The sequence below is a fragment of the Gekko japonicus genome, unplaced genomic scaffold, assembly GCF_001447785.1.
Source record: "Gekko japonicus isolate JY-2015 unplaced genomic scaffold, Gekko_japonicus_V1.1 scaffold3008, whole genome shotgun sequence".
Classification (NCBI taxonomy): Eukaryota; Metazoa; Chordata; class Lepidosauria; order Squamata; family Gekkonidae; genus Gekko; species Gekko japonicus.
Window position 1 is genome coordinate 103,519 of NW_015165914.1, and position 20,120 is coordinate 123,638.

A 20,120-nucleotide genomic window follows, 5' to 3' on the forward strand; every position below is an offset into this window, starting at 1 on the left:
GGGGGGGAAGAGAGAGAGAGAAACTAGGGAGGGGGGAAGAGGGAGAACGGGGGAAGAGAGAGACTGGGGGGCCAGCAAGCCGGGGGTGGTAGTTGAGGGGGGGTGGAGGAGACAGGGGAACCGATGGGATGGGGGGAAGCTTACCTGCTTCTTCCTCCTCCGCTTGCTCTGTGTGGAGCTCCCCGCTCCTCCCCCCGCGATTTTTGCGGGTCCCCTTTCTTGTAATATTATATTTATGTAACAGATCTCCTGTTAGAAGTGGGTCATAAAAACAGCTTTAAAAGATGAAAGTATACAAGTTCATACTCCCCTAATAGTCTGCTGCTTTTCACTGAAACAAAATAGCTTCCCTATAGAACCTCCAATGTCTTTAACATTGAGGACCCTGACTGTATGGTAGGGCATATACTTTACATGCAAAAGTCCCCAGATTCAAAGTCCCCAGCATCTCCAGTTAAAGAATGCCAGGTAACAATTCTTTGGAAAGATCTCAACCTCACATATTGGAGAGCCATTGCTAATCACAGTACATAATACTGAGTTAGGTGAAGCAATCATGTAACTCAGTTTGGGGCAACTTTGTATATAGGCTATACTAATGGCCACAAGAATATATGGCTTTAAAAGGGTATAAGGCCTGTTCATGGCAGATGGAGCAACATCCTTATCCAGGATGCTCTACTGAATTTGCCAGATGTCTGTGATATGAGTGGGATGTACATCCAGAGCATGTTAGTTACCAAAATGCCAGCATGGAGTAAGCAATCCTAGATGATACTAGGAAGCTGATAAGAGATGTCATTTTTGATAGCACTTATCACATAATTTTAGTTCAGGCCTCCTTCACACGCTTGTCCAGTTCCATGTGGCGTTATTCCACACAGCTGTATATGTGATAATACTGCTGCTGGGAGAGCAGAGGCAGTTGCTCAGGTCTTTCCTACTCTTTACTGATTGGAAGACAAAGAACTTTGTACTTGGGCCCTCTCAGTAGGGATGCCAGCCCCCAGGTGGGACATGAGGATCCCCTGGAATTACAGCTCATCTACAAATGACAGAGATCAATTCCCCTGGAGAAAATGGATGCTTCGGAGGGTGGAATCTATGGCATTGTGCTCCATTTGTGTCCCTGTCCTCCCCAGGGTTGACGCCCCCAAATCTCCAGGAGTTTCCCAGTCTGGGGGCGTGATCACATGCAGAATTAGCCACGCCATCGGCGCAGATGCCGGGCGGATTTTAAGGGCGCGATGAGACACCAACATCTGCCAAATGTCCCGCTCCCATCGGCAACCCATTTTACGCCACTGCAGAAGTGGAGTAAAAAGACATCGGGGAAAACCCAGTAGCAAACGGGTTGACGTTTCCATTCCAAAGGAGAGTTTACTTCCATGGGCTTAGAAGGGTCTGACTCTGCTCAGCCATCCCCTGTCATTTTTCCAGCTCTGGGGCGAACCAGGGAGCCAGGCTCCCGTTCGAAGGAGGCAGAGGACTCAGGAAGAGAGACTCTCAACTGGAACTAGATCTAGACACGTTGGAGGGGTACCTGGCTGCTTTCTGACCTCTCTCCAAAGGCGGTTGATAGGAACATAAATGAGAACAAATGCACTAAGCTTGCTAAATAGGAGAGTTTTCCCTTGGCAAACAATTCTATGCCCTGCAGTTAATCACCAGGCAGAGATATGTAATCATATAGCATTCTCATGATGGAGAGTGTGTTAATTTTCTTCTTTCCCTCCTTAGATTGACTCCCATGAGTATCTACTTCCACCATGGCATCACACGTGAGTTCTTTTCCCGTGAGACAGTGATACTACTACAGGCAAAGCTAGAGAGATCAGAAGAAAACAAGATGGCAGGTAGAGACCGAAAACTAGAGCAGGTATCGTCTCAGAAGACACACAGTTGGAAGAACAAGACAGGTGCAGCAGTTCAAAAAGTGTTTGTGCAACATTTATTTATCTATGCCCTGCCCTCCCCATCGAGCAGGCTCAGGGCAGCTTACATAAAATTTTTAATACAGATAAAACATAGCAAATATAAATATACATATAAAACACAACATGAAGTGCTTGTATGCCATTTGTGTAATACTGGCATGGCAATAGTAGCAAGCTGTTACAATGAGGTGCCATCAGCATTTGATGTCGGTTCATAGTGGTGGTGCACAGGCTGTCGGTGATGGTATTAGGGTGCAGAGTCTTACCTTCATTAGGTGCGGCTCCTTAGTTGAATGCCTGGTGGAAGAGCTCCGTCTTGCAGGCCCTGCGGAACTGTTAAAGGTCCTGCAGGACCCTGCTGTCTTCCAGGAGCTCATTCCACCAGCGTGCAGCTGCCACTGAAAAGGCCCTGGCCCTAATCAAGGCCAGCCTGGCATCCTTGGGACCCAGGAGGGTCAGATGGTTTTGGGTCCCCAAATGCAGTGCTCTCTGAGGAACATGTGGGGGTATGTAGGCCTCGGGTATGTAGGCCCCTGACCATAAAGGGCTTTAAAGGTAAAAACCAGCACCTTGAAGCGAATTCGGTCTGCTATAGGCAGCCAGTGCAGCGCTTTCAGCGCAGGCTGGATGTGCTGCTGCATGGGGAGGCCCCACAACAGCCTGGCCGCAGCATTCTGCACCAGCTGAAGCTTCTGAATTTGGGGCAGACCCAAGTAGAGAGCATTACAGTAGTCTAATCTCAAGGTGACCATCACGTGGATCACTGTCGCCAAGTTGTTGCATTCGAAGAAGGGAACCAACTGCCTAATCAACCAAAGATGATAAAAGACTGACTTAGCGGTGGCTGCTACCTGGGCCTCCAACATTAAGGAGGTATCCAAGAGCACTCCCAAACTCCTAACCTCTTGCGCTGGCACCAATGGCGCCCTATCGAAGGTCAGGAATGGGTTCCCTAACCCTGAGCCTCCTTGACTTAGGCACAGGACCTCTGTCTTTGTCGGATTCAATTTCAGCCTGCTCAGCCTAAGCCAACCAGCCACAGCTTGCAACGCCAGATCCAGATCTTCTGGTCTAGAGTCAGACTGGCCACCCAACAACAGATAGAGCTGGGTGTCATCCGCATACTGGTGACATCCCAGCCCATGCTTCCAGTCAATCTGGGCGAGGGAGCGCATATAGATGTTAAACAACATCAGGGAGAGTACTGCCCCTTGGGGCACTCTGCATACCAACAGGTGCCTTCAGGACAGCTGTTCCTCTAATGCGACCCTTTGTCCCTGACCCTGGAGGAACAAGGAGAGCCACTGCAAGGCAGACCCCTGAATCCCAGAGTCGGCGAGGCAGTGGATCAGTTGCTGGTGGTTGACAGTGTTGAACGCTGCCGACAAGTCTAACAACAGCACTGTCGAATTGCCCTGATCCAGATGCCTCCGAAGGTCATCCATGAGGGCGACCAGTGCTGTCTCCGTCCCATGGCCTGGTCGGAAGCCGGACTAATGTGGAAGTGTCATCCATAAAACCCTGCAACTGAGTTTCCACTGCCCTCTCAATTAATTTACCCAAATAGGGCAAATTGGAAACCGGCCAATAGTTAACCAATTCAGCTGGATCCAAAGATGTTTTTTTTAGGAGGGAGCATACCACTGCTTCCTTGAGTGCCCTAGGGATCAATCCCTCTAAAAGGGTCTTGTTGATGATTTCCCTTAGGACTTGTTCTCGTGCTTTTAAGAAAAACGAATTCAGGGGGGGAAATGAGCAATTTATTTCCTCTGTAATCATTACAGCATCACATTCTCCCCCCTCCCCACAAAAGCAAATAAGTCCAGGGGCAGCACTACTAGGTTTGGTTTCTGTTGAATGAGGGAGAACATTAGAAACCTGAGGCATCTTTGTAATATTGCTTTATTTACAAATATAGAAGTGGAGAGCATAGGCGAACAAAGTAGGGTACTCCTGTGGGACAGCAGATGCACTGCTTCACATCAGATCTCCAAAGACATCTGGTGTCCCAAGAGACTTCATTTTCAGCTAACTCGCAGTTCTCTGCCGCTCTTTGTTCCTGACTCAGAACTGCAGAACACACACATAATACGAACATATGAAAATCCCTTCTAATGAGTCAGACCACTGATCTGTAATAACTGAGTATTGTTTACTGTCACTGGCAGCAATGCAGTACAGTCTCAGGCAAAGAAAGGTCTCTTCTAACACTGGCCACTGAAGATCTTTTAAGTGGGGATGCCAGGGACTGAGCCTCGAAATTTTTGCATGAATCAGAATCTCTTCCCCATGGGGTAGCTAGAGCCATGATGACTCCTTGAACATCCATCCTACTTCGTGTCAGTCATGTAAATTGGACCCTCATGATATTGCAGCAAAGGCATGGCCCCAGCTGATGTTTCCCCCCAAATAGTACCTGAAAGTACAGTGCTGCTCTTAGCAGAGGCTTCATCATACAGCCTCTGTCAGATCAGGTGCCTTGTCAGGTGTTATTCACTCCAGGCCTTAAGCCTAGTGGTGGTATAATGGTTAGAGCATCAGACTAGGATCCAGGGGACCTGGGTTCTAATCACCAACCTATGGAAGTTTGTTAGGTGACTTCAGGTCAATCATATCCACTCAGCCTAACCTATCTCACAGAGTTGTTGTGAGAATAGAGTAGAGCACGATATAAGCTGCTTTGGGTCCCCATTGAGAAGGAAGGCAGGGAGAAATAAAGTACATAAATAACAGCAGAGGAATGTTTAGCATTCTTTTGTCACAGACGCTGCCTTCAGTGATAAGACCCCCTTCGCAATACTCAGGCAGCAATGCCACATTACCATACTCAGAACACAGGAGAGGCCACCACTCAGTGGGAGAGAACTCATTTTGCATGCAGAATGTCCCAGGTTTAATTCTCCCAGCATCTCCATTTTGAAAGATTTCAGCTGGCGGTCCACTGGCTGAGACCCAGGAAGAGCTACTACAGGACAAAGTTGGACCTTACTGGGCTTTGTAGGTAATGCCACTGTGAGGATAATGAAATGCTGCAAAAAGGACATAGGGCCGAGAACCAAATCCTTTCCAGCTTGCTTGGTAATGTCCAGACTAGTACAACTCAACCCATGCCCCAGCATAGTAACAGTGGCAGCCTTGTTTCTTGTAGCAATTGGCTCCTTATTTAGACCAGAAGCAGACGTCACAGGGTGTCAGGTCTCCCAGTTCAGACACTCTCCACAACACACTTAAGCAGTGGTAGTTTATTGAGATATGCTTACTTTAGGAAAACCGGCTCCGTGTCAGAACTGAGAAAAAGGCGCGCAAAAGCCCCTATTATAGATAATACAAAATACACCCCACACATCTCACATACGTCACCATTCAGCCCCTACGGTTACTATGGGAACCCTGACATATATACCCGCCTTATCTATGTCCAGGCCTTGCAAAAGAGTCTCCAAGGCCAGCTCCCTTGGGAACCGGTGGTGGGGCACAATCTTAAGGAAAGTTATGGCTTCTACGAGCATCAACTCTAAAGAAGAAGAGATTGGATTTATACTCAACCCTTCACTCGGAGTCTCAGAGCGGCTTACAAACTCCTTTCCCTTCCCTTCCCAACAGACACCCTGTGAAGTAGGTGGGGCTGAGAGAGCTTTTTCAACAACTGCACTTTCAAGGACAGCTCTTGTCAGAACTATGGTCATCCAGCAGCTGCAAGTGGAGGAGTGGTGAATCAAACCTGGTTCTCCCAGATTAGAGTCCACACACTTAACCACTACACCAAACCACTACACCCATGCACTCCCTTCAGGAATTCCCTCCCCCCTAAATTATGGCAAGCAGTGAAGTGGAACAAGGTGAAATGAAACTGAAGCTTGACACAGGGCTGGTATCCTGTAATGGTTAAGAGAATGAGCTTTGAATGAAGTCCCTGAGTTTACTTCTGGCATGAACTTTACCAAGAGTTCTCATGCAGCTACTCTTTCTTTTTCTCTGTGAGCTCCAGCCTCCCAACCCAACTACTACTTTCCTGTCCTACATTTTAATTTCTGTTTTTATAACATTCTGCTTTTAATAGTTAGCTGTCTTGGTTGCTATCAGGTTTTTTAAATAGATAAATGATAACACTGACCTACTTTACAGAGCTGTTGTAAGGACTAAAATATGTACATGAGATACTGAACAACTGGACGTGCTACATTAAGGTTAAGTATGTCTCGAAACTCTACCAGCAGAACCTGAATTAGGCAGCCGGAAAACATATCCAAGACCACTGAGATAATGAAGGAAATATTTATTTGATTTGGAAACAAATGTCAACATTCTAAGAGGATACAAACTTTTTTGATCAAAAAGGGTAGTGCAATAAATGAACGATGATTAGGAAAAGACAATTAGATGAGGCACAAAGTTACATTCATTAGCTTCAGGTTTCACAGGAATGGCCTCTTACAAGAGGGATGCCCATTTGAACCCACAAAGGACAGTGGACATAATTTTCAGAGCACTTCTGATTTCCCAGCTAGTGGGCTTTTTTCAGTCCAATTTCCTTACAACTACATAAGAAAAGGTTAAATTTACTATTCAGTCATCCACATATAGTCTTCAATCCTGCAAACTTAAAGTTGGTTTTTTTGCCAGTTTAAAGTTCCAATTTAACTACGTGTTCTAAGTTTTCTCTGGAAAAAGGGATGCATATCAAATCATTGCAGAGAGCTAGTTTGAAATCTGCAGTCATTTAAAACAAAGTGGAGACAGTGGGCAAAAGAGAGATGCACACCGAAACTGGCAAATAAAATATGTATTTATTGTCCTTGCTGCTATAAAGGAGGGAATAACACTTTCCCCAGCATTGGAGACTGTATAAACATGTAGTCAAGTGAAGAGGAAACAAGGTGATATAGTACAGAGGTGGTAAAATAGACTGTACCACTTTGATCGGCAGGTGAGAGACAGTATTTTTTAAAATGGACCCTTGCATAAAAGTTTCCCTGTAGAAAGCCAGCACAGCAAGGAGCAATTAAGGCTAAGACCTGATGCTGATGTGGCAAGATGTTGCTTGCAAGGAGTTTTTGCACGATAAGGAAGCCTGAGGCCTAAAATACTACAGTGGATCCTATCACCTCAGGATCAGACCACCTCAGTTTGCTGCACATATAAACCAGGCCTGGTTCTTTCTTCTCTTGAGCTGTGTTAAGCTAAAAAAGCTTACGCATTATTTCAGCCGCAAAACTTAGCCCAATGAAAACTTATCCACTTACATACTTTATCCCTCTCATTCACTGTGAACCAACAAGGTAACTGTACTTCAAAACCACTTTTGCAACATTCATAATGACCAAGCTTTGTGTGTATGCTTTAATAAACATTTCTAAATATAAAAGTGAAACATTTAGAGTTCTATAACCTTTGGGGAGGAAACATGAAGTCCGTTAAAAGAAAAATGCCAATAATAAAGTCTCAACTGTAACCAGATACAGATTGCCTATCTGCTGCTATAGCTCTCAAACACTTGATTGTTTAAAAAAAAATCAAAAATATTCTCACATTCTATTTTACTCTTCCCAAGATTGAGTTCCCAGTAATAATACAATACACAGATTGTAATGTGGGTGCCTGGTCTACCAACCTTCACCCACAGAATGCAGTTTCATGACTATATCCTCCCAAACAAGCAGCTTGGTTGTGCATGTATACACCAAAAGTCTTGGTGTTGGGTACACAGTACTGCTCAACTATTTGAACACATCATCTTAGAAATTTTGGGAAACACAACAAATCAGTCACTTTCTAAGAATAGCGTGTGCGCTTTTCTACACTATAGACTTTGTCAGTGCTGCTATTCATATCTCTTGTTGATTTGAACACAATGGTCTTATTAAATAGTATTCCATTTTATAATCAGTGCAATGAGGATTTTGTGAAAGGACAATTGAGCAATTTGCACAGTTCTTTTTCCAAAGCCCCATAAAATTTCTGCAGCTCTTGAACATACCATTTCAGAATTACAGTATTAGGTAGAGTTCCCAGACTGGAGATCCACCCTGGATTTTTTGAGATATAAAGCAGCCACTGTTCCTCACCCACCCCACAGTCCTTTGACCTGTCCCCCTTCCTTGGCCCATAACTTACCTCTCTGTAGTGGATTGCTCCCTTTCCCAACCCTCAGTGCTTTTCTTCTAAGTCAAGCTCCAGTATTGGAAGTGCTCAAGGGAAGTAGCAGGTGTGGGGAAGATTCACCCTCCACTTACCAGAGTGCATGTTCTGTTCTAGAAAATCCCCCTCCTGTTTTATATACAGATGAGGAAGGTCTGTTGCTGTCCCAAACAGTACGGCCCTTGTAATTTCTGCCACCTTCATCCCTTGGATGACTGCTGTTTCTAAAAGCACATGGGGCACAGACCCATATGAGCCTGGAATCATTGCTCATATGATTATGAAACCTCATTCTGCATTAAACAAGGTTTTGTTCCTAAAGTCCCATTCAGAACTACAATGGACAAGGTTCCCTCCAGGCGGGGAAGTGGTTAGATTGCTCTTTTTCCCAGCTCATGGTTTTCTACCCAAATTTCAATTTTAAGGCCTTGATTTGCAGTTTAAGACACATGGTAGGCACCTCAGGCCAGAACCAACAGTGTGAATACAGGAAGTGGCAGGAAAATTGTGTGCTCTTCTACTTTTCAGATGGTAGCCTGAGAGGAAGGATATTAGAAGCCTTTTCAGATAGGAATTTCAGGGCCAAAAAAATGTGACAGGAGATCCGTGAATTAACCATTTCAGATAGGAATTTCAGGGCCAAAAAAAAATGTGACAGGAGGAGATCCGTGAATTAACTGTACAGAACCCACAAGGCTAGTTCTGGGTTCCAGAAGCCCACTACAAAGGTCTTATCTCATGGAGCTCCATTAAGCATGCCACCTTTTCATGCGTGCATGCTTCCTCCTGCAGGAAGGACTGCACATGACACTTTTAAGCTCCTCTAAGCCTGCCCACACTAGCAAGGCCGTGCAGAGTACAGATTGGCATGCTTCATTTCCTCCAGGTGTGACATAGGAGAGCATCACAGAGATCCCCATGACATCACGGGGGTCTTTGTAGTGATTGCCCATGCCTGGGTGGAGCAGATAGGCCAAACGTAGCTGTTTGGTAGTGGCCCTCTGCTGGGCAGTGGACCTTGACAGATTCGCCACTGACCCTTATCTCCCGCCCCACGTACCCCTATGGTATCTATGCATTTTCCTGTGGGGAGGGAGCAACTGCCTACACAGGACAGGACTGCAAAAATGAAAAGTTTATTGAACACCATTAAAACCATAAAACATGACTAATGGGGGGAGGACCTTAGAATGATTTGCCATAAACTGCGCTCTAGAAGTCTGATGATAAAAGCATGATTTTCATCTTGCTTATGAGAGTAGGACACACACACACCCCAAATCACACTTAACCGGCCAACTCTCAATTTACTAACACGCTCTCTATCTTCAGTGCTTTACAGAATCTTTCACTCCTCTTCACAGCAGAGGCAAAAAGTCATCTTCCTGTGCAATCAGTCATCATCATGTGCATTAAAATAAGTTTTTAAAAATCAGCTTGAAAATCTCCCCAAATCACACTTAACCGGCCAACTCTCAATTTACTAACACGCTCTCTATCTTCAGTGCTTTACAGAATCTTTCACTCCTCTTCACAGCAGAGGCAAAAAGTCATCTTCCTGTGCAATCAGTCATCATCATGTGCATTAAAATAAGTCTTAAAAAATCAGCTTGAAAATCTTGACATGCCAAACCGGGTAATTTTAAAAAGGAATGTCCAAAGGAGTTAGGAATGGGAAAGAGGCCTGGGTAGCATCCTCTCTCCTAACTCTTCTCCTCTCTGCTGATGAGAAAGCAGATTCTCTGTGGAATCAGGGGGAAGTGCTTGACTGTACCACCTCCTTGCAAGGCTGGGAGTCTAGTCCCCAGGTGTTCCACGATTTATGCCGCAACTAAAATCTAGTTTAAAAAAAGGAGGAAGGACAGGTGAACGTGGAACAAGTGCAAGCCAACAACAGTGTCCTTGAACAGTGCCTGTCAAACCTCCAGATTAAAATGATGAACATCTGGTCAACTGGCCAAATCAATCAAGTCAGTCTTGGGAAGGAAGGAGTCTTGCTGCCATGGAATAAGCCGCTCATTCAAGGTAGACAGTTCTTGACTGAGAAAGCTTCTTTTGCTTAGGCCAAGCTTAATTGAACTCCTCGAAGGGTACAATGTCACTGGGCAAGCTCCCATTAATCTCTGGGGCAGTCTCGACACCCAGATAACCCAGAAGTATTTCACTCCGGCGCCGGGAGAGCTGGAGGATGTCTTCTGCAAGTAGCTGTACTGATGTGTATCTCACAATGTCCAGGTCAAACATGTCTTTCAAATACTGCAGGATCTGGTGCTGGGGTTTGGGAGAAAGGTAATTAACAAAATAAGCGGTTGTGAAAGAAAGTTGACTTATGGCCCTGTTTCTTACATATCTTTTTCATATCATTACATTCAACACAGTTATTCAAACGCGCACGGCTAGTTTATTTATTTATTATTAATTAGATATTTATCCCGCCCTCCCGCCAAAGCGGCTCATTAGCCATAATACCTACACAAAACCTAATAGTTTGTCAGAAAATTATATTAACAGAAACACAATGATAGAACATTAGTGTCAATATTGTATCTGTGCTGCCCTCCCCACATCAACAGACATCACACATCTACAAATTCTCTCACTCATGTATGTATTAAGCTGCCCTTCTACTGAATCAGATCCCTGGCCTATCGAGCTCAGTAGGAACAAGAAAGGGAAAAAAACCAAACCTAACAAAGAATTCCAAAACTAAACAAAGGTTTAGTGGAAAGGAGGGCCAATATTAAAACCTATTCATAAAAAGAAGTACATGTATTTATTGATAATATCAAATTAAAACATATATAAGGGCCCAATTACAGCCAATATACATAATTCATAATTATAACCAGGGCTAAAACAAATGACCTGACACGTTTCGGCCGGATCGGCCTTCCTCAGAGGTCATACAATTGTGGCTAGATGGTAAGTAGTTACACTCATAAAAACACAATCAAAAATGTATGCATAATACAATTTCAATTAGGACCATAAAGAAAATTGTTCAGTAGAAAAATAACCAGGCACCAAGTAAATATGCACATACAATCTTTTTAGTGCAATCACTAGCCCAGTAGATATAAAAATTCAACCAATGGTCCACAAATAACCTTCTTGGATTGTGTTGCCACAATAAGCACAAATAAAAATAAAAAGCAGTGAGGGTCTGCAGCAGGGGTCTTTCCCATCAAGCAGTGTGAAATGCTTTCATTAGGAGAAGCTCGAGATTGGCTCTTGTGCATGAAAAGCTGGCTGTCGCCCATCTGCATTGTACGCATTAATTCTCTCTGAACAACACCTACTGGTAGTCCCTGGCCCGAAGGACGTCTGCTTAGCCTCAGCCAGGGCCAGGGCCTTCTCTGCTCTCACTCCCGCCTGGTGGTGGAACACGCTCTCAATTGAGATCAGGGCCCTGCAGGACTTGCTGCAGTTCCACAGGGCCTGTAAAAGCAGAGATGTTCCACCAGGCTTTTGGTTGAGGCAGCAGATTTTTTTACCATCTCGGCCTCCCCTCCCCATTGTGGGCTTACAGATGCCTACTATCCTGCTAACTGTCAGGGTCCTTAGTCAGGTTACACAACACAGGACTTCATAAGAAGATAACTGTTTATTGGTAAATCCAGTACTAGAGACATGTGTACAGCTTGTGTCAGGAATGGCCGCCGCCTATACATGGGCCTCTAACTTATACTAGAATCAAACATCCCCCCAGTAACCATAAGCCAATGGATACATCTCGTGTGCGTGGGCAAAGCAAAAAGCTGTTAACTTTCCCAGCCGAGTAAAACTGCAGCTGGAGCATCTGCAAGGTCAAGCATAAGATAGCAAACAGCTGGTGAGCCAGGGAGAGTTGAGACAGAGAACGGGAGGGAACCCCTCCACATTCCAGACTTATGACAGGGCTACCTGAATAGGAAGCATATTAGGCTGCTCTGGAGTGATGTTATTTTTTTTTGCTGCCATTCTGTTTTATTTAATTGGCTTCTAATCATATGTTTTATTGTTTTATCTCTGTTGTGAGCTGCCCTGAGCCCATCATGGGATAGGGCAGGATATAAATGCAATAAATAAATAAATATACCCATCTAGCTCAGTGGTGTCTAGTTTGCCAAAAAGCTCTCCATGGTCTTGGGTAGAGACAGGTCTTTCTGAACACGTGCTATCAAAGATCTTTTGCCACCAGATGCCAGGTACTGAACTCAGGACAACCAGTATGCAAAGTATGTGCCAAGTGTCACCATTTCAGTTAATTTTGACATCTATGCAATATGCTAGACTTCAGTGACTCACACTTTTATTCACTACTGCCAGCAAGCATTGTTTTAATGTTATGGGGGGGTTAATGTTTTTTTTTTTTAATATGAGGTTATAATGTTATTTTAAAAAATCATTAAAAACAAATGAACTTCATAAAAGCTACAGTGCAGCAACTCCAAAATTCTTTAGCTAAAGTTGTCCCCCAAATAAAATGCTTACCTTGAAAAAACCGCAGACTTCTGACAGATGTTCCTTGGGCCCCAGAAAGCCAAAAGCAAGAACAGGGCTGACATGCTCCGATACGGAGTAGAAATGAGAGATGAAGCCATCTTGAACCTGCCATGGGGGAAGCAAAAAACCTTTCAGATCCAATTTCTGCTTATTCAAAACTGAGCACAACCCAGTTTCCCCAGGGCCATGGGCAGCCAAGATGAGAGGTTGCCCTGCGACTTCCCTTCTCTTGTCAGAATTCACCTTGGTTGCATTTGCACCAACAACAGCCACGATTGATCAAGGAACAGCCAGTTTCAGAAATACGTATTCCTTCCACACACCCTTTCACATTCCCTGGTTTAGTAATCAATGTTAATCCTGGTTAATCCCACTTCCTCTGCACACCAAATACTAACCATGGTCTGAAATGGGTTTGCAAACCATGGTTATCAGGCAACCCAGTTAGCAATAGCCAGGGCTCATGTAACTAAAGGTTAATGCCGACAAGGGAAGGATTCAGTCTAGAGATCAGCAAACCATGGTTTCTTTTGCACTGGATCCTTGGCCACACAGAAGACACTATGCATTCTTCCCCTCTTGGAATTCCACTTTTTTACGTACCATCAGAAGTCGCCGCTTTGCTTTTAGAACAGACCAGCAGGCAGTCGCAAGGGCCTGGAATTTAAGGAAATAAAAATCCACCACTGTTTTATGATGTTGCCCTTCCCCCAAAACATTATATTCTATATACAAGATTCACAATGGCCAGGACTCCTCCATGTATGATTTACTATATTACATTAAATCCCTACCTCTATCCTTCCATGGCATGCCTCTGAGTCAATGGCCTCAAGGTCCTTAGGTACGCTGATATGATAAACCTGCATAACAAGGCCCTAACTAGAGATATCTTGAAGACATCCTTCTCCTAACCCCACGGCATTGCTGTCTACATACATACAGGGGGCAGGAACATTCTGAAAGAAGCAATTAAAGAACAAGCAAACCAGATACAGCCCTTAAGACAGTAAGTTCCAAACTCTAGCCCCATGCTGTCCTTTGGACCTTGCTTTTTAATATTTAGGCTATTTCTGGGCTAGCCAATTTATGTGTACTAATCAAGGACCTCTCTACTCTCGACAGTGAACCGGGCCTGGAAGTATATCACACAGGCTGTAGTACAAATCTTGTGTATTTATTAAAACATTTATATTCCGCATTACCTCATGGCTCAAAGCAGCTTTTACAATAAGAGTTAAAAACATTCTCAGATAAAACCAAAAATAAAATAGCAAACCCCAAACCTCTCCCCTCCATTAAGAACCCACTCGGCCTTATGCAAGTCACTCTGCGTGTCAGCAACCCCACCCCACCCAAACGCACAAACTGCAATAAGGGAATATTACTACTGACCTACCATCATCATTATTTATTACGGTCAAAGCGACCTACCATATAGGTTGAGAATAACGTGAAGTGCTTTCAGTGCTTGAGTTATCATTGTTATTATGAGAAGGGCTGGTATCAGCAGATGCAATGTGTACTCCCCAGCCCTTATGACTCAGTTGTAAAAGCCGGCATACACCAGTTTGGCCACTCAGCTCAGGAAAATTGAATGTGCCAGCTGTTGGTGGCTAACCTGGCACTGCCTCCCTCCACCCAAGTTTCCCACCCTCCCAAAGGGCAGCCCACTGCACAAATAACCACAACAATATAACCCATACATGGCTGTTCATTAACTCAGGACGGCTGCTGAGGCCCTGCTCTGTGTACTTCTATCATTAAGTGGATAGTTAGCAGAGAAAGGGTGTTTTCTGCAGAGGGTCGTTGTCCATAGGATCTCTCCCCCCCCCCCCCCCATTTTTCTTCCTAGCACACTGATATCACTTTCAGATACCAAGCTAAAACATATTTATTCACCCAGGCTTTTCACAGATTGTAACAGGGGTTTTCCATCCATACCCCCACTGGGATAGTGTGGGTGGGTAAGTTTTTACTTTTTCATTTGCTTTAGCTGTCCTTTGCACCTGTTGTTAAGCATTTTAATGCTGGCTATGATGTTGCTGCCCCAGCAGCCCATGGCCAAGGGGCAACATAAACATTTTCTAAATAAGGTAGCCTCGATCTCCACTCTTTTAAAAGATGGATACGGCATCCCTGGTGCAGCCTGCCTTCCACAGACTTGCAACCCAGTTGTAGGCAGAGACCTGCCACCTAAAGACTGACCAGATTCACACCTTCTAATCTTTAGCTATGTCACAGCTAGATGCACTCTCAGAGAACTGTGGCTGGTAGGGCCCATGGCTCAGGGGTACAGCACGTGCCCTGCGTGCAGTAGGTTTAATCCCCTACATATTCAGCTAAAGCATAAGGTATCTCGACAAAGGGAGCTTTGGCCCTTTATGGCTTATACCCCCAAAATCTTGTCGGTCTCTAAGTATTTCGTATATGTGCTGCCGAAGCGATTCTCTAAGGTGCTACTGGACAAGAATCTAGCTGATCTTCCACTAAAGGATCTCAGAGAGCAAGATGGGCCTAAACTCTGGAGAGTTAAGACAATACTGAGCTAGATAGACTAATGCTGCCACTTGATGTAAGGAAACTTCACGTTTCATCCTCTTACTGGATTACTGTGTAGTAGTCCAGTCCCTTAAATCTTAGATTGTGACTTAATGGTAGAGTGCCTGTTGGCACGCTGAAGCTTTTGGCACTGCTGTCCCCAGTTTAGAAAGGTTCTCAGTTAGCAAGTCTTCAGGAAGGGCTTTCTCTGTTGGAGACCTTGGGGAAACTGGCTGGCAGCCAGAGTAGACAATACTGAGCTGGATGGTTCGACTGCTTATAAGGCAGCTTCATCTCTTATGTTCTCTCACTGCATCCCTACTCGGAAACACTGGGCTGCGTGCCAGCTAAAATGGGCCCAGGTGCAAGGTGACGCACCGTTTCTTTGAAGCTGTCAGAGAGCCAACGGTTGCGCAAGACAGCAATCACAGAAGACGGTGGGTTCTCCAAGTCCTCAAAGGCATCCATGAGGATGAAGTCCAGCACAATGTCAAAGAAACTCATGCAGACTACCTGTCAGAGGCAAAGAGAGAGAGAAGGATGCAGTTACAGGCAAGAACTGACAGGAGGCCAAGAAACATCTTAAATGATGCTTTCTTCCAGTTACTGGTGCTGCTGACCATTATGGGCTAAAGCAAGTGTTTTGTCATTTTAAGCCAGGCATCTTCCATGACCCCCGAGTTCTATAGATAGTTTCAGCTTTGACGCTTGAAAACGTATACCCTGAAAATCTTATTGATCTTTAAGGTGCTACTGGACTTCAATGTAAGTTCCATAGAGTATTTGAAATCTGCACCTTGGACCAAGACGAACCTTACTCCGTATCCACTCTGAGGCCCCGGTCACACGGGCCGGATATCGCAGGGGGGAGGTGTGGCTAAATGCCCCGGAGGAAACTAACACGTGGCTGCCCAAGCACACGTCACGGTCGAGATCCCGTGGTTCAGGGGAAATGCCGATCAGACGGGTATCCTGCAGCGCGGCACAGAAGCTGCGCCGCGCAATCGCACTGGCAATCGCTCTTTGTGCACATGCGCTGTTGGGCGCTGTTGCGCAACCTGCGGAGACGAACAGCAGCGGGCGCCGGATGCCACATAAGTCCACTGGGAACATGATCAGACGCCCGCCCTTGGCCTGCGATTTCAGGAAACTAGTACCTCATAGGTACTAGTTTTTAACTCCGCACCTTCGGCGGGGAGCCACGGGTTCGCCACGGGAGCACTGCGCTTCCCAAATGTTGGGGTGAGATCACGCCCGGAAAATCCGTGGGACTCCCGTGCCTCTCCCGCAGCAACTTTGCCGTGTGACCGCCAGGGCCTGAATGGGTTTTCTGGGTTTTCAGGACAAACAAAAAGGAAGTAATACTTCACATATCTATAATTAACCCACAGAACTCACACCACAGGAGGTGATCACAGCCAAAAGTTCAACTAGCTTTAAAATATGTTTTTGAGAGATTCCTAGAAAATTAGGCCTTATTGATGGCTATTAGCCACAGCAGATAAATGAGACTTCCATATTCACCGGCAGCATCTCTCTGAATGCTGGTTGCTGGGGAACAAGCAACAGGTGAGGGGCTCTTTATAGGCCCCAGTTATGTGCTTCTTGGAGATATCTAGTTGGACATTATTGGAAACAAGGCCATAGGGTACAGTGAACCCTTTTCTGATTCAAACTTTATCTCACACATTTGCACACCTTCGAGCCTTCTCTCTACATTCTGAAATGCAAGAAGCTTGTTTCAAAGACACACCTGAAGATGCTCAGTTTGCCATATTCTGCACTCAAGAACTGGATTACATAGCAGCATACAAACTTTTTTCTTTACTGTCTTTTTGCTCCATTATTTTTGTTTTACAGCATTTTAATATCTTTTTAAAATGCAAAAACAGGCATCAGTCTCACTACCAAGCCTCATCATATTTTCCTGATTAAAGTGACACCCACAATTTGTATCCCAAGGGCCCATGAGCCATAAAAGAAGCTCCTGTTTTCAAAGGGAACCAGAGCACTCACAAAATTCATTAACATCCCCCAAACACTGCACAATGGACAGATCTGGAGGTACTGCAAATCAGCTTGTACACCTGCAGTGTTTCCGCAGGGCAACATTGCAAATGGGCTCTCCCTAAAGAAAAAGAGTTGCACAAACCCCTCGTCCTTCCAGTTCCTTCTGAGTAGTCGGCCAAGTTTCTTGTCTCAGCGTGTAGCGCAGCATTTCATCATAGGTCTCCATGAAACCCTTGGTGTTCTTGTGGGGAAATTCAGAAAACCAACAGAGAAAGGTTAATGGGTAAGGGGAGGCAGTTGTGTTGTGGCTACATTTTAATGCTCTCAGAAGCTTTTTATTTTTTTGGAGGGCAGATTGAACCTGCCTCATTTCATGTCAATAAGCCTGGAAGAAGAAGAGGAAGAGGAGGAAGAAGAGATTGGATTTATACCCCGCCCTTCGCTACCCAAAGGCGTCTCAGAGTGGCTTACAAACTCCTTCCCAGTGCACTTAACCACTACACCAAACTGGAAGGTCATGTCAGAAGTACGCCTCATCAAGGACAAAATTTGGGATGGTGGGGATTACTTCACCTGTCTCCCTCCCAGCAGACCCCTGCCCCATTGCCCAGAGAAGTCATAGGGCAGATGCCTTCTGGGGTTACTGGAAGGGAAGCAGAGCTGCCTCCCCCAGCTACTGGGGCCCTTCTGGTCATCTCTGGGTAAATTGTCTCAGCCTTTTCCTCCTCCTCTTCTGCTTGCCCATCTCTCCTTGTTATCAGTCCTTAGCTTTCTTTTAAACAGTCCCTTCTAATGTGCCTCCTGCTTCCCACTTCTCTGGTATACAGCCTGGTGGTCCCACACTGCCATGCCATGCCCAATGGTGGCACCATGTCCCCACCATCCATAGGAACAGGTAGGAAGGAGTGGACGCCCAAATCCCCCTGGGCCTTGCTACAACTCGCCCACTCTAACGGGCTATCTGGGAGCCTGGCATTGCTGCAGGAAAACAGCAGGGGAACCTCAGCTAGACCCTCAGGTATCAGGATCATACGAATGGAACAATGAATGCTTTTGTAGTATCTACAGTGACTGAGATCGGATGAACTGCCGTATTGCCACAGGCAGCCCTGGGAGGCAGAACAGAATCTTATTTCCAATAGTGTTGCACACTGTATTCTAATTGATATGAGCTCTTTGGGGAGACAATGTATGCCCAAAAAGCAGGATAAAGATAAAAACCAGAAGGGCTGAAGCCACACCCTTACTGTTCAAAACTTTTATACACAGATGATTACAGCACAGAAAGTTTACCACTTCAGAGAAAAGGCCACCGTAACTGTAGGTAGGGGTGTGTGTGTATGAAATCCAGCCCCAAAGCATCTTATCCCTCAAGGGAAGGGGGGAAAATAAGCTTTTGAATGCATTCTGTATACCACTCCCACCCCCAAGAAACTGGGAAGAGGGTCTTCAGGTGTGAATGCAAACCTCTTCCTTATTACAAGCCTCCTACCTTTTCGGCCTTGGTCATCAGTCCCATCACCATGCGTTTGCCGACCTCCCCAAAAAATGTCTGGTGGTTCTCAGTCTGAAGAAGTTCCTGCAAAGAGACCACCCAGTTTTCAGTGGGGGGGGGGACACCCCTTGTTTCATGGAAGGGGAAAGAAATGCTGGAGCAATTCAGAGAGGCCATCGAAGAGCAATGCTGTCCAAAGAAAAACTAGGATAAAAACATTTCTGCAATTGGAAGACTCACCTGAAAAGCTTGCCTGACACAGTGGAGTTTTGCCAGGAAGTCGTGATCATTGTAGCAGCCTAAAAGCTCTGTTCTAGAAGAAAAAGACAGTGGGGTGTTACAAACTTCACTATGACAGGCTTTATGAATCACTGGGGCTTTGTTTGTTTGTTTTAACATCCATTGAAGGCTGTGCTGGAAGGCTGACTTAGGTAAAATGACAAGGTATAAATATAATCAAATAGTCAATAACCAGTAGCTTCAGAAACACATACCAACTGTATTCCAAAGCAGTCTGCAATTCAGGCAACAAAATGAGATACTAAAATAGATTACATTTCTTCAGACTCACCAGTGGTGGGGAGAGAGGAGCTATACTGTTTTTGGATGCCTTCCATGGAAGAAAAAAGCAAGACTTATTTCACGTACAGGACTAGCACATAAAGGAGAAATGAGCCTAGCTCATTGTTTGTTGTGCTAATTTTCTAACTGCAGGCGGACTTTCCTGCAGAAAAAGCTGAAGAAATAAGAGGGGAGACGGCAAGGATCCTACGAAAAGCAAAGCTTCCCACCAGCAATATAACACGTAAGGAGAGAAATGCCATCAAGACCCTCAGTGCGGATCAAGACATCATTATTCTACCAGCTGACAAAGGCAATGCCACAGTGATCATGAACACAGAAGAATACAAAGATAAGATTAGAGAACTTCTGGACCCGACCACATACCAAAAACTAAAAAGAGATCCTACATGCAAAATCACCAGACAAACGAGCTCACTGGTCAGGAATTCCTTATTTCATCTCAACACACACAAGAAACTATGCAAGACAGAAGCACAGCCACCACGACTGTATAGACTCCCTAAAATTCATAAGGACTCAGTCCCACTCCGACCCATCGTGAGTGCCAGTGTTTTCCCGACATATGAATTAGCTAAATACCTGGCCAATCTTCTTCAGAACCACATAGGAAAAACAACAACATACATCAAAGATTCAACACGTTTCATCAACAAAATCAGTTCTCTGAAACTTAACCCACAGGACATACTTGTCAGTTTTGATGTGATATCTCTTTTTACCAAGGTTCCGGTAAAAGAAACACTCGCGCTTGTTAATAAAATTTTTCCAGATGACATAACAGCCTTATTCCACCATTGTTTGACAACCAGTTACTTCCAATGGGATAATGAATTCTATGAACAGATAGATGGGGTTGCCGTGGAAAGCCCTCTCAGCCCAGTTATAGCAAACTTTTACATGGAGCATTTTGAAAAAACAGCTTTAGAATC

The 20,120-nt window shown here is 45.0% G+C and overlaps 1 protein-coding gene across 1 annotated transcript in view; it reads right to left on the reverse strand.

Moving 5' to 3' along the window:
• Positions 1-10,145: 10,145 nt before the first annotated feature.
• Positions 10,146-20,120, reverse strand: part of FAM73B (family with sequence similarity 73 member B) — a 38,294-nt gene continuing 28,319 nt past the window's right edge. The window contains exons 9-15 of the mRNA XM_015411405.1: positions 18,847-18,919; positions 18,604-18,690; positions 17,254-17,352; positions 15,480-15,614; positions 13,164-13,217; positions 12,549-12,665; positions 10,146-10,346 (exon numbers count right to left, since the gene is read on the reverse strand). Coding sequence (XP_015266891.1) covers positions 10,146-10,346; positions 12,549-12,665; positions 13,164-13,217; positions 15,480-15,614; positions 17,254-17,352; positions 18,604-18,690; positions 18,847-18,919 — 766 coding nt within the window. The remainder of the gene's footprint in view (positions 10,347-12,548; positions 12,666-13,163; positions 13,218-15,479; positions 15,615-17,253; positions 17,353-18,603; positions 18,691-18,846; positions 18,920-20,120) is intronic.